At 41.5% G+C, this 14,442-nt stretch overlaps 1 protein-coding gene across 2 annotated transcripts in view; it reads right to left on the reverse strand.

The window, feature by feature from the left end:
- Nucleotides 1–454: 454 nt before the first annotated feature.
- The window catches only part of coq8a.S (coenzyme Q8A S homeolog), a 52,257-nt gene continuing 38,269 nt past the window's right edge, over nt 455–14,442 (reverse strand). The window contains exons 8-16 of one of the 2 annotated variants that reach the window (XM_018264182.2): nt 11,756–11,841; nt 11,421–11,561; nt 10,233–10,314; nt 9,600–9,693; nt 6,849–6,990; nt 4,495–4,602; nt 3,019–3,084; nt 2,706–2,792; nt 455–1,145 (exon numbers count right to left, since the gene is read on the reverse strand). In XM_018264182.2, coding sequence (XP_018119671.1) covers nt 864–1,145; nt 2,706–2,792; nt 3,019–3,084; nt 4,495–4,602; nt 6,849–6,990; nt 9,600–9,693; nt 10,233–10,314; nt 11,421–11,561; nt 11,756–11,841 — 1,088 coding nt within the window. In that variant the 3' untranslated portion in view covers nt 455–863. 2 annotated transcript variants of the gene reach the window in all.

Raw genomic sequence — 14,442 nt, forward strand, 5'->3', positions numbered from 1 at the left:
AAGAGGCCGCTCTGATTTTCCTCTGCTTAGGAAAACAATTAGAAACATCTCTCACACCTTTCCTAACCAGAAAAACATCAGAGCAGCCTCTCTTTCTCCTGACAACTTCTTTGACTACTTGGTGGGTCAAAATGGTCGTAAAATGAGCAGCAGGTGGCGCTGTTGTAACAAAATCCATTCATATTAAATGTACGTTTCCTTGAAATTAAAAAAAAAAAGTGTGAATTACAAAAGTGCTTAGAGTAGCACCCCCATCAATTTCACAGTTCTTTTTAAGGCTTACTTATCCTTTAACGGACCGTTCGAGAGAGAAAAAAAGCAGACATTATGAAAGCTCTATTTTCCCTTTGTGGTCCCCAATACACTAGATACAAATATTTTAACCCCTTCAGAACCCATCTGGTTGCCGCCTCTTCCTTTGCAGGACATATTGAAAACCAGACTGGAAAAAGGATTTCTCGGTACAAAAGCGTTTAATTTTGACTTATTTGCAACAAACTTCAGTTGGGAAGGGGGGGAAAAGCAGATTAACTTGTCACTTGCAGGTTACAGATTATCTGTCAGGTCCCTTGTTTATCCGACATCAACACCACCGATTTAGCTTCCAACGATTGATAGGCTTCTTTTTTTTTAAAAAAAAAAAAAATTCTTCTAAATTTTTTAAATCAGTCTTTTTCAAAAAAAAAAAAAATTCTCCAAAAACAAATATTTTCAAAAGTTCCTTATTCAACTACGATTTAATGTCCGAAGTGTCGGAGAGCACAGTAGAAAGGCTTCCTAACAGGCTGCTAATACTCAGGGTCTCTTCCTATAGGAATCGCACTTCAGCATTTGCTCAAGGAGGTGGCGCCCCCTATGGATTCCTATTTGCTTTTTCTCTTCCAGTAATTGCTGTAGGCTTCCTCAAACATGTCCTTGCAGCTTATCTTGGCCTTTAGTTTTGAACAAATCAAGAAGGAGCCCGCCATCTTGCGGTGCAGAGAGTAGGTTTCCTCCGGAGGGGGGATCAGTCGGTGCTTTAACATGATAGGAACGAGGCGGTGGATCCTCTCCGTGGTGCTCTGAGAACCGAAGTCAAAGGGTGAAGCCGATGCAAACGCCTCCCCGAGAATCAGCACTGCCTCCAAGTGCGCCTGCTCCATTGGCTGCCAATCACAGAAAGGAGACCAGCGTCAGATTCAGAACATAGGAATAGATTTGCATAACTGTCTTTAAAGGGGAAGTAAAGTCTAAAATAGAATAAGGCTAGAAATTCTGTATTTTCTATACTAAATATAAACTTACTGCACCACAAGCCTAATCAAACAAATGATTTATGCTTCAAAGTTGGCCACAGGGGGTCACCATCTTGTAACTTTTGCAAGACCAAGACTGTGCACATGCTCAGTGTGGTCTGGGCTGCTTAGGGATCGTCATAAATCAAAACAGCACAAGTCAAATAATATCTGCCAGAAGCCAATACAACAAGACTGATTAATAATCAGAATATACAGACTGCACTGGGCCCTGTGTTGTCATGTAATCTAATGTGGATTTTAAAGATTTTGTATTGTTTAATACAAACTTTCTCCAACTCTGCAGAACCAGTGGCTGCAGCAAAATAATCCTCCAAATAGAATCCCAGTTTATATGTATAATTCTGGCTCCATGATCTTTGTCCCTGCAGCTGGAGTTGGAAACAGTAAAAGGGGATGTAAAGGCAAAAATAAAATCCAATACAAATCTCTACACAGTCGCCGACTGCTCTACAGGGAAACAAACAAAGCTGCTTGAGTTCTGCATGGCTGGGAAGTAAGGCGGGGGCTCCCCCTGCTGTTCATAATTATGATTGTTTCTCTGCAGAGCAGTTAGGGACCGTCTGACAATTCCTATCCACAGCAGTAAATGAAAGGGAGAATTTCACTGCATACAGTCAGGATTCTTATAAAAACGGTACACATTTTTTAATCAAAGTATAATTATGGAGATAGGTTTCTTTTTCATTAAAGAAACCTAAAAATGGGATTTTATTTTTTTGCCTTTACATGCCATTTAAAGTGATACTGTAAAGGGAAAAAATGTTTTTTTCTTTCTTTCAGAGCACATCAGTTAATTGTACAGCAGAATTCTGAACTGAAATCCATTTCTCAAAAGAGCAGACAGATTTTTTTCATATTTAATTTTGAAATCTGACATGGGGCTAGACATATTGTCAGTTTCCCAGCTGCCCCCAGTCATGTGACTTGTGCTCTGATAAAACTTCAGTCAATCTTTACTGCTGTACTGCAGTGATATCACCAGAACAATGGGAAGGTAACCAGATAGCAGTTCCCTAACACAACCTGGTAGATCTAAGAGCAGCACTCAATAGTAAAATCCAGGTCCCACTGTGACACATTCAGTTACATTGAGTAGGAGAAACAACAGCCTGCCAGAAAGCAGTTCCATCCTAAAGTGCTGGCTCTTTCAGAAATCACATGACCAGGCAAAATGATCTGAGATGCACCTACACACCAATATTACAACTAAAAAAAAAAAAATACACTTACTGGTTCAGGAATTAAATTTTACATTGTAGAGTGAATTATTAGAGTGTGTGTTTGTTAGGATGTCACCTTTAAATTAAAGGGTAAGAAGAGCTGTATCATGCAGAATTATATGCCCTACTTTGGGAAGCAATGCCTTACTAACGGAATTCCAAAAATTTCCAAGGCAGCAGTTATCACCTTGGATTCATAGCCCGACAGGAATTTCATCTCTACAGATTTTTGTAGCAGTTTTTCTCTGTCTCGATCCGCAGCTGCTCGAATGACCTGAGGAATAAAGGAACATCACCCAAGATTAATCAAAAGTGGAGAAACAGCAAAGGGCACAGAAATTGAGTGAGAAATTGCACGGAGAAGTCAATGGATGGGATTGGGGAGCTCCTCTGCAAGCTCTATAAGAGGTTTCAAAAGCAAAACCATTGCATGAGGCTTTGTGTAAGTGATTTGTAACTGCATTCTACTATACAGACACTAGGGGTCGCCATCTGCTCACCTCAATATATAGGTCAGTGAACTCCTCATCGAAACCCCTGGTAGCTCCGAAGTCCAGCAAGGCAACCTAAAAAGATGAAAGCATTTGGGTAAATAAACGGCCAGACAGGTCTCCAGGAGCTGCAATGGGCAATTATTTACCTGGGAGCCAAAGGTCTACAAAATGTGAGATTAGACGCCCTCTCTATTAGTGCAAAGTCAGAACCAAACACTACTGGATTTCATGTTTTCACCAGGACTGAATTGTTGCACATAACCTGCATACTGTTTAAATTAAGCTGACATGGCCCAATATTAGCTGCTGACTTGATCTCATCAGCCGGAAGCTTATTAGGACCTCATGTCTGATATGTGGCCGAAAATTGGTCACACTTTAGGAGAGGGCCACATCCCTGCACAAAGGGACACACAAAAAAACTATTCTTCAGAATATAAAGTAATTGTTCCAAAAGTTTGCAAACCTGACCATCTCTTCTCAATAGGGATGCACCGAATACACTATTGGATTCAGCCTAACCCCCGAATCCTTCATGAAAGATTCGGGCGAATACCAAACACAAATCCTAATTTGCATATGCAAATTAGGGGTGGGAAGGGGAAACCGTTTTTTTACTTCCTTGTTTTGTGACAAAGTCACACTATTTCCCTCCCGCCCCTAATTTGCATATGCAAATTAGGATTCGGATCCTTCTACCCGCCCGAATTCAAAAAAGCAGAATCCCTAACTGAATCCTGGTGCATCCCTACTTCTCAAATAAATATAAACATATTATAAATAAGCTGCTGTGTAGCCATGAGGGCAGCCATTCAAGCACAGGATACACAGTAGATAACAGATAAGTACTACTATAGTTTATATAAATAAGCTTCAGGTGTAGCCAAGTTTATATAAACTATAGTAGTACTTATCTGTTATCTACTGTGTATCCTGTGCTTGAATGACTGCCCATGGCTACACAGAAGCTTGTTTATATAAACTATAGTAGTACTTATCTGTTATCTACTGTGTATCCTGTGCTTGAATGGCTGCCCCCATGGCTACACAGCAGCTTGTTTATATAAACTATAGTAGTACTTATCTGTTATCTACTGTGTATCCTGTGCTTCAATGGCTGCCCCCATGGCTACACAGCAGCTTTTTTATATAAACTATAGTAGTGTTTCTGAAGTAAACATCAGTTTTACCAGTGTAGCGAAACACTACATGATATTTTCATTACTTTGGTGTTCCATTAAGCTACAAAACCTGCCCTCCTCCTGTAATCAGTTCATCTGGTGGCAAACACACACACAGCATAGGGTCAAATTATTAGGTTAATATTTTGTCCCCTTTATATAAACAACCTAAGTGGCTACCACAAGGGGCCCTTGGCCACGGGGCCCACACAGTATCATAGGCTGCACATATACTAAATCCACCTGTGCTGCCATCAGTGTGTTGTAGTCTAGGCCATTGTAAAGTGTCTGTGCAAATTACCTTATGTTGCTGAGGGTCATAGAAGAAATTGGACCAGTTTGGATCAGTCTGCATGAAGCGGAACTCAAACAGTTCCCGTAGGCACAGTACAAGGATGTTGTAGCAGATCTGCAAAAAATAAATTTAATTTGAGAGGATGGTGGGGAATCAGAGAGTTTACAAATAATGTACAAATATGACTTAACTGCAGTTGTATGGTCAAAGTAACTTTAAGGGGGGCCACGTGGGACATATCTGTTCAGTGAGTTTGCTATTGCTCCTCAGCATTCAGCTCAGATTCAAAAGCAACAGATATGACCCATGTTGCCCCCCTCACATCACTGATTGGCTACTGCCTGGTAACCAATCAGTGGAAGCCAAGAGAGCTGAAAAGCAGGAAGCAGTGTTCTGTTAGACATCCAGTCATTCCAGCCTTTATACATCACATTTTGGGCTAACGAACTATATTAGAATTTTTTTTTTTTTAATTTGGAACAGTTTATTTAACCAGTTTTTATTTTTATACTGAACAATTCCTTTAAACGAAGATGTGAATGTATGCAGTAACAGTTAACAGCCTGTGCTTCCCTTAAGGCCCCCATACACTGGCTGATAAAAACTGCTGACAGACCGATCGGGCAGGGTTAAAAATCCCGTTGGATCGTTGATGCGGTCCTGTGATCCCATGCCTCCATTCTGATCTGATTGTTGGGCCCTAGGGTCAGGCCGAGATCACCCACCTCAATGTGGGCATATCTGGGAGAGATCTGCTTGTTTGGGCGACATCCCCCTGTGTATGGCCACCTTTATTCCGGCAAGGACAGCAAGAAGCAGCATTAAGACTATGAAATAGTTTTAGCATTGAGTATCTTCTATCCCATCGCTGGTTTATATCCCAGTCTGAATTCTTCCAGCCCAGAAAGTTCTAAATGTGTCCAGATAAGTCAGCGTCGTCATTTGTGGCTGAGGGAAGGGGCTGTGGTATCGGAGCTCAGGGAAGGCATGGCTGTTCTGTTATTAAGTAAATATAGAGCAATATAAAGTAACCATTCAGGATTAGAACCGATATCCAGTGCATGTTTTACCCACAACATCACAGGCGGTTGTTATAAGGAGTAAGCCAGCTCATCATCCAGATCCTTCCAGTATTCCCCGCTGTCTAGTTCCTCCCTCCCTGTTTACTGCCTGTAACTTTCCAGGTCCCTTGTGCCACATAGAAAGGAATCTATTTTTGGGAAAGCAGAACACGGCGGAGATCCAAGGTGGCAACTGTAATTTGGATCTGTCACCTTCAGCCAAGCTCTCGGCACACACTGCATCAAGGTCATCACAAAAACGATCCCATTTCTATTTCTGCGTGGAGGTTGGTCGGGTCAGACACGAGGGAAGGTCAAAGGAGGAAACGAGGATTTTAAAACGACAGTTTTCAAAGAGACGATTAATCAAATATACATTTGGTTTCAGGAAGCCTTCAGTGCTCTAAGGAAACTACAACTCCCAGCAGCTAAAGGGATATAGGAATGATGGCAACTGTAGTTCAGCAGCATTGAACTACACTGCTTGTCCGGAATATAGAGGTCTATGCTTTGGAGTAGAGCCGGGGTTACTCTCGGATCTCTCTGGGCAGGGATAGAAAAACAAAGCTATCCGAGAACCTGTTCCCGGGACAAAAAGCAATATAGGGTGCAAGAAGCATATTATATAACACAGGGATATGCAAGGGACCCCATACAAGAAGGTGGGATTATATGAATCAGGTAGATCCACAATACAAGCTGTCAGTGGGATGTTTTACAATACCATATGACTACTTTATATCAAGTTTCACTCATCGGCAGAGACGGGGTCCTGTTTAAATGCTGTTTCTGGCCCTGCTCTAAAAAAGCGCATACATGAAACAGCAGAGCTGAAGGCTGCATCTCCCAGCTAGATTAGTGCATATACAGGCTGAAGCAGGGTCAAACTGGGGGGCCCAGGGCCCACTGGGACTGCTGTCCAGTACCCCCCTCCGGTCCCTCTATTCCGCGCACGCATGGAGGTGCTCATGTGTGAACGATAACATGCTAATGCGCTGACTGTGCTGCTCAGCACACATACGCTGACAGTGCTGCGCAGCGAAGTAGAAAAGGGGTCTGGTCCTGCACGGGCCCATGAGGGTTGGGGCCCACTGGGTTTTTTTCCAGGTTTCCCGCCAGGCCAGTCCAACACTGGGCTGAAGGCTGCCTCTCCCAGCTAGATTGGTGCATATAGAGGCTGAAGGCTGCCTCTCCCAGCTAAATTAGGGCATATAGAGGCTGAAGGCTGCCTTTCCCAGCTAGATTGGGGCATATACAGGCTGAAGGTTGCCTGTCCAATTTAGAGAGATGTAGATTTACCTCATTGCGAGTCTCCTGGCTCAGACCTTCTGCTTGATCAAGTGGGAAGCCAGAGACCAACTCGGTGGTCAGGACGTGCCCAGTGCACAGTTCATCAATCACTCCGGGGACATAAAAGAAAGGATGGTCCTTCAGCAGCTCTCTAGGGTAAAAGCCAAAAGGCAGATCATTAAAGATGCCAATAGAACGTGTATTGCACGGTTACACAGTTACATACCAGTGTTTATTACAGAACATCAATAACATTTTACAAGGGGAGATGGAGAACATTAAGGGGCCTATTTATCATGCAGTGTAAAACATTGGAGAAAACATCACCGGTGATGTTGCCCATAGCAATCAATCAGCAAAAAAAAAACACCTGCAAGTTAAAAAAACCAAAAAGAACTGATTTGTTGATATGTACATCACAGGCGATATTTGCCTCCAATGTTTTACACAGCATAATAAATAGGCCCCTAAATGTATTGTTTTTTTTTTTTTAAATACCATTATCTAGAGTCATGCAGCAGGTTAGGTACCCGCAAAAACCTGCTGCACCCTGTAGGTTGCAGGTAGACTTTTCGGGAGCGGGTCAAGACGCGGGTCGGCGGTTCTTCGGGTTTGCGGGTCATCGTTCAGGTCGCAGGTCTTCCCAATAGCGCCTTTTACGCCTTTTTTCTGATCACACCTACTTCCAATGATGTCACTTCCGGTTTACAATGACAACACTTCCTGTTTCTTGATGGTCAGTGGGTCGCGGATAAGGTACTTACGGGTCAGGTAGCGGGTAAGTATGCGGGTTGCAGGTCGGGTTTAACAAATTGGTTCCGTGCAGGACTCTACCATTATCTACACTTCTCTATCTGGGGTAACAGAGCAGTCTAAAAGGCAGCCCATCAGCCTGACATAGCGGTGACCACGTTTTTTTTTTTTTTTCCCCAAAGCATTTTAAGGGAAAGGGGTACAAAAAATAAGAAGGAAGGAAGGAAAAGAAGAAATTCTTAAAAATGCATTTCCTAATATACAATCGGCAGTATATGAAGTCACATTTTAATCATGAACAGTTGAACAGTAAGACTCTTTCTATCCAGTTTCAGATGTTTTATTTATTTATTTTTTCCCAAAAAGATCAGCAGCACTCTCAGGTCTTAACTTTTGAGAAAGGCCTTAGGGTAGGCCGAAATGTAGTATCTAGATCCCTAGTACAAAAGGGAGATACACAAAATAACACATTTTTGGGTATCAGAAATACAGGTAGGTTTAAATTGCACACAATGTAAATATGTGATAAAGGGAAAAACTTTTGTACATCCAAGCACAGGAGAGATTGTGCAGATTAGAGGATATCACACCTGCCTTTCCCAATTTGTGGTATATGTTATTGTATGCCCCTGTGGTAAGATATACTGTATGTTGGGGAAACTGTCCAAAAAGTGAAGTCAAGGATTTCACAACATAAATCTACCATTAAATCTGGTAATTTGGCATTGTTACTCTCTAGGCATTTTAAGGAACAGGGCCACACGGGTGACCAGTTACGGTTCCTGGTGCTGGAAACAATACTTCCCTTGAAGTCAGCTGGGCTACAAGAATGTTGTGCTTATCTTTGGGACTCAAACCAAGTGGTGAGGGTCCCCCCATTACTGTAGGAACAGCCGGGAAACAGGTGTATATTAATTATAACCTAAACCCTAGCTGACTTACAAAGCACAGCAACAGAAATGAGCAGCAGCGACACCACACAACCTGCTACCAGTGCAGAGTTTAGATCTGCAGCTGCAGAGTAATTGTTGATAGATTAAAAATAAATACCAGCTGTGCCCCTTTCAAGGTCAGCATCTAGTAGTAAATTCCCCTCGTGTTATTTCAGCACAGTGAAATCTTAGCAGGGGAAAGCAAGCCGGTGTGATTGATACATCAGAAAGGAACATGGGATACTTCACACTCTGCAAATGAGACTTCTGAGAACTTCTTATCAGAAACCAGGAAAATCCCCTCCTGTGTGGCAGCATTTGAAGGAACAGCAACACCAAAAAATTAAAGTGTTTTAAAGTAATGAAAATATCATCTAGAGTTGCCCTGCACGGGTAAAACGGATGCGTTTCCTTCAGAAACACTACTATAGTTCATATAAACAAACTGCTGTGTAGCCATGGCGGAAGTTGAAAAAAGGCTATATGGCACAGGTTAAATAGTGGATAACACCATTATGTTGTACGGAGCTTATCTGCTGTGTAACCTGAGCCTTTTCTCCTTTGAATGGCTGCCCCAATTGCTACACAGCAGCTTATTTATTTAAACAATAGTAGTACTTATCTGTTATCTACTGTGTATCCTGTGCTTAAATGGCTGCCCCCATGGCTACACAGCAGCTTGTTTATATAAACTATAGTAGTGTTTCTGAAGCAAACACACCAGTTTTACCAGTGCAGGGCAACACTGCATTATATTTTTAATAATTTAAAACACTTTTTTATGATACTTTTGATGATACTGTTCCTTTAAGCCTGATGCAATGACTATGGACACACCGTCCCTACTGCTGCTCCTCCTCTTTCACTAAGCTGGCCTCTCAACCAGATCAGTTCCATTATAGTGTTCTGTGGGAAAAACTACTAAATAAGGGGGGGGCATGTTAAAAATGTGATTTATTTTCCCAGCACAGCCGAGTCTATTCACTAGATGCATCTTGAAATGGACCAGTCGGTAAAACAGTCACCTCTCCTATGTCACTCCAGAATCATTGTCTCACTAGGATGCAGAACTTACTTGAATTTTTTGCAACAGTCGGCCTCCCTCTTGTAGTCGCACTCCAGGGCCAATTCTCTGCTTAGCACTTCAATCAAATGCTCAGGAAATAGACCTTGGGAAAAGATAAATGGCAAACTCTAAATCAGAAAGGGTATCATGGCCTGTGCTAGCCCATAATCAATGTTTTAATACACTTGCATTTCCTTTGCATGGAATCAGTAAATATATAATTATGGCACACTGTGTTGGGAGAGAACGGTCTAGTATGATGTTAGCTAAAAACAGTAATATATGGCTGTATTCCATTAGCCGTATTTCATGAGTGCAACAGAGGAGGAAGAAGGAGGAAGGGAGGAAGGAAGGAGAAGAAGGAGGAAGGAGAAGGAGGAAGGAAGAAGAAGAAGAAGAAGAAGAAGAAGGAGGAAGGAAGGAAGGAAGGAAGGAAGGAAGGAGGGAGAAGAAGGAGAAGAAGGAAGGAAGAAGAAGAAGGAGGAAGGAAGGAGGGAGAAGAAGGAAGGAAGGAGAAGAAGGAAGGAAGGAGAAGAAGGAAGGAAGGAGAAGAAGGAAGGAAGGAGAAGGAGGAAGGAAGGAGAGAAGAACAAGACCAACAAGAACAAGTGGCATCAATATCAGAAAGCTGATCAGACTTACCTTCAGGGAGAGCATTGCTCATATTCAGAACCGTCATGAGGTTGTTCACATCACTGTGGATGCTCTGTGCTACACCGGGATACTATAAAATATAAAAAAATAAAATAAAAAAATCACTTAGTTGTACAAAGGAGAGATATCCATCATGTTCAATCTCGTGCCTTTGTATTTCTTAGTTAACTGTAAGTTAATCCATAGGAAAGAGGAAAAAAACAAGTCTGCTTTTCCTCAAACTATACGTCAGCCTTGTATTATTAAAAGCAAGAGAACTGTATTTGCTCAAAAGGAGAACTAAACCCTAAAACTATGGTTAAAAATGACATTTTATATAGTGAACTTATCGCACGAGGCTAAAGTTTGAGCTTGTCAATAGCAGCAATGATCCAGGACTTCAAACTTGTCACAGGGGGTCACCATCTTGGAAAGTGTCTGTGACACTCACATGCTCAGTGGGCTCTGAGCAGCTGTTGAGAAGCTAAGCTTAGGGGTCGTCACTAATTATCCAACAGAAAATGAGCTTCCCTGGCTGTAATATAAGCTGATGCTACAGGTTTGCTGGTTATTAAATTCTGATGCTAATTGCACTTGTTCCTGTGCTGCCATGTAGTAATTATCTGTATAAATTACTAATCAGCCTTATATTGTGACATTTCTATTCTATGTGTACTGTATATTGTGAGTGGGTCCCAAAGCTCAGTAAGTGACAGCAGCACAGAGCATGTGCAGTGAATCAGCAGAAAAGAAGATGGGGAGCTACTGGGGCATCTTTGGAGACACAGATCTTTACTGCTAAAGGGCTGTGGTTGCCTTGAGCTTTTGAGCCCATAACATAATGTACAACATTTCTAGCTACTTTAGTTAAACTTTAGTTCTCCTTTAAATCCACCAGTACAAGTACTGGCAAAGAATCCCACAAAATCAGAGCTCTCAATATTTTCAAGTACAAATATAAAACATTCCTGCAAACACCAGATCAAAGGCATTTCCAGCTAAAGATGTGTAACCTCAAAAAGTCCCAGACATGGACGCATCAATGGCAAATATCCAGCAATGGTATCTTCCAAAAGATCGTATGATACTCTGTATGATATCTCCAGCCTATTCCCATCTCCTACACCCCTCTAGAGCACCATTTTCTATTTGGAGACCAAATTCAATGCATGTTTCGCAATGGCAATAGGGACCAACCTGAATTTTCATGGCAACTTCCCTCCCATCCTTGATTCGGGCCAGATGAACTTGCCCAATTGAGGCTGCAGCAAAAGGGCGTTCTTCAAAGAATTCCAGCTTTTCTCTCCAGTTGGGGCCCAAATCGTTATTTAATGTTTTCTGCAACAGAAAAAAAAAAAAAGTACTTTAGATTATGCCAAAGGGTCACAGAGATTTTAAACACAGCAATCGATACACTGATGCAACATACAGGCTGATAACTGGTAAGTCATGCAAGTTGTATATTGCATATAATACTGTATATAACAAACATTTTACTTTCCTTTACAGAAAACTGCAGTGGCCCAACTCACCATCATCTGCTTTATCGGCATGAAGTCCGCGCTCTGCCGCACCCTCTCGAAGACCTTCTGCAGCTGGGGGTTAATAAAGGAGTCATCTAAATAAACGAGAAGTGGGGAAATATTAAAGAGTCTATCCTCCAGAAAAGCAGCCCTAGATAGCTTCGTTGGATGTTATGGAGTCAGAAACCACAGCCTAACAAACATCACTCCACTCTATTAGACATTAACGAATCCCATAGAGCCTTATTTATTATTTATTGAGATGGTATTAAAAAACAAAAACAAATATATATATATCTATATATCTATATATCTATATATCTATATATCTATATATCTATATATCTATCTATCTATCATACCTCCCAACATTTTGGAAGTAAAAAGAGGGACAAAAATGTTTTCTGCATGTAGTGCGGCAATTTTTTGACCACACCCATTTTTGTGGCCACACCCCGTAATTACCATGTTCATTATAAAAATTTGAAAATATTTCTCCTTATCTAAACTGTTAAAATTACTTATTTTCTTGTCTCAAAATTGTTACAAAGTATCTTAATTGCACCTGTTAGCTGTACTGGCCTCTCTGCCAAAAGCCAATTAAGTTAGAAACGGTTTCTTTTTCTGGCTGTTCAGTGCAGAGAAAAGAGGGACTTTCCAGTATAAATGAGGGACCTCAGGTTGAGCTGTCAAAAGAGGGACTGTCCCTCTGAAAAAGGGACAGTTGGGAGGTATGATATAGATAGATAGATAGATAGATAGATAGATAGATAGATAGATAGATAGATATAGATAGATGAAGTGCTGCTCTGATTTTAAACATACATGTAGCAGGCAGGTCCAAGCTATTACATAACACATAAGGAATAAAACACACAGCGAATGTGATGAATGAGTATATGTGCTATACAAGCAGTTACATGGGATGTTGAGCTGCGCATGTGCTGTACACGTGTGAAACATGTGCTGTACACGTGTGTAACATGATGGCAAGTAGATGGGATTTCATCAGCTTGTACTAGTGACCGCCAACAGAAGGGGTGGGGGCTTATAAACCAGAATTCCCTCCTCTTGGCATTATTACAGAGCAAAATGTCTACTATTTATAACATCTCTTGCTATTCAGACCATCCCCTATCAATATTCCATATTCTCATTCAAATCAATGCATGGCTGCTAGGGTCATTTGAACCCTAGTAACCAGTTTGCAGAAATTGCAAACTGGAGAGCTGCTGAATAAAAAAAGTTAAATAACTCAAAAACCACAAAAAATTAAAAACCAATTGCAAATTGTCTCAGAATATCACTCTCTACATCACACTAAAAGTGGAAATACACTTAGATCATAACTTGGCTTTTTATTAGGGCACATTAAAGCTGCACATGTGCAGACTGTACCTTCGCACCAAGTGGTCTGAGAATACAAACAGCGAAGTGGGTGCTGCCCTACTGGTTGCCCGTCTACTGTAGAGGAATCCAGGCACACAATTGGATATTCCCTCATACTGCACTGTCTACAGAAGGGAAATGAATCACATCTTTATATTATTATCAGCAAAGCAACAGCTGGCTGTCACATAGATGAACCTCCGATAAGTGAAAGCTTTTATGATGGATGTGAATCTCTGCGGTGGCTTCATTACAGGATTCCTGAGCGTAGGAGTAACCCAACAATATTTAGAGGGGTTATATTTATAAATATATGACCAATTGCCTCTTGTCTACATGGTATTGGGTTTATTTATATAACAAGCCTAGTTTCCTCTGGTTAGCGATGGAAGTGTATGTAAAGGGCAAGTATACCCAAAGTTATGGCGAAATTGCAATGACTGGAGTGATCCATCCTAAATACCAAAGGGCCACTGGCTCTTGGAAGCCATGGGGGCAACTAAAACTTGGTACAAAAACACCCTATAATTCATGCAGAGTTCATAAAGGGATAATGTCATGGGAAAACATGTTTTTTCCAAAACGCATCAGTTAATAGTGCTGCTCCAGCAGAATTCTGCACTGAAATCCATTTCTCAAAATTCTGAATTCTGAATTCAGAATTCTGCACTGAAATTTGTTTCTCAAAAGAGCAAACTGATTTTATTATATTCAATTTTGAAATCTGACATGGGGCTAGACATTTTGTCAGTTTCCCAGCTGCCCCCAGTCCTGTGACTTGTGCTCTGATAAACTTCAGTCACTCTTTACTGCTGTACTGCAAGTTGGAGTGATATCACCACCTCCCTCCTCCCCCAGCAGCCAAACAACAGAACAATGTGAAGGTAATGAGATAGCAGCTCCCTAACAACAGGTAACAGCTCCCCGGAAGATCTAAGAACAGCAATCAATAGTAAAATCCAGGTCCCACTGCGGCACATTCAGTTACATTGAGTAGGAGAAATAACAGCCTGCCAGAAAGTAGTTCCATCCTAAAGTACTGGCACAAGTCACATGACTGGGGCAGCTGGGAAACTGACAATATGTCTAGCTCCATGTCAGATTTCTACTGGAGCAGCACTATTAACTGATGCGTTTTGGAAAAAACATGTTTTCCCATGACAGTATCCCTTTAAATATTCCTCACTTTCAAAATGGTTTAAAACCAAAACGTTTAAAAACCCTTCCCCCCTACTCTACATTGACCCCCCCTCCAGCCTAAGCGTTACCCCGTGCAAATGTCCCTAACGTTTTACTTACCCCTCGGG

This window comes from Xenopus laevis, chromosome 5S (assembly GCF_017654675.1).
Source record: "Xenopus laevis strain J_2021 chromosome 5S, Xenopus_laevis_v10.1, whole genome shotgun sequence".
Classification (NCBI taxonomy): domain Eukaryota; kingdom Metazoa; phylum Chordata; class Amphibia; order Anura; family Pipidae; genus Xenopus; species Xenopus laevis.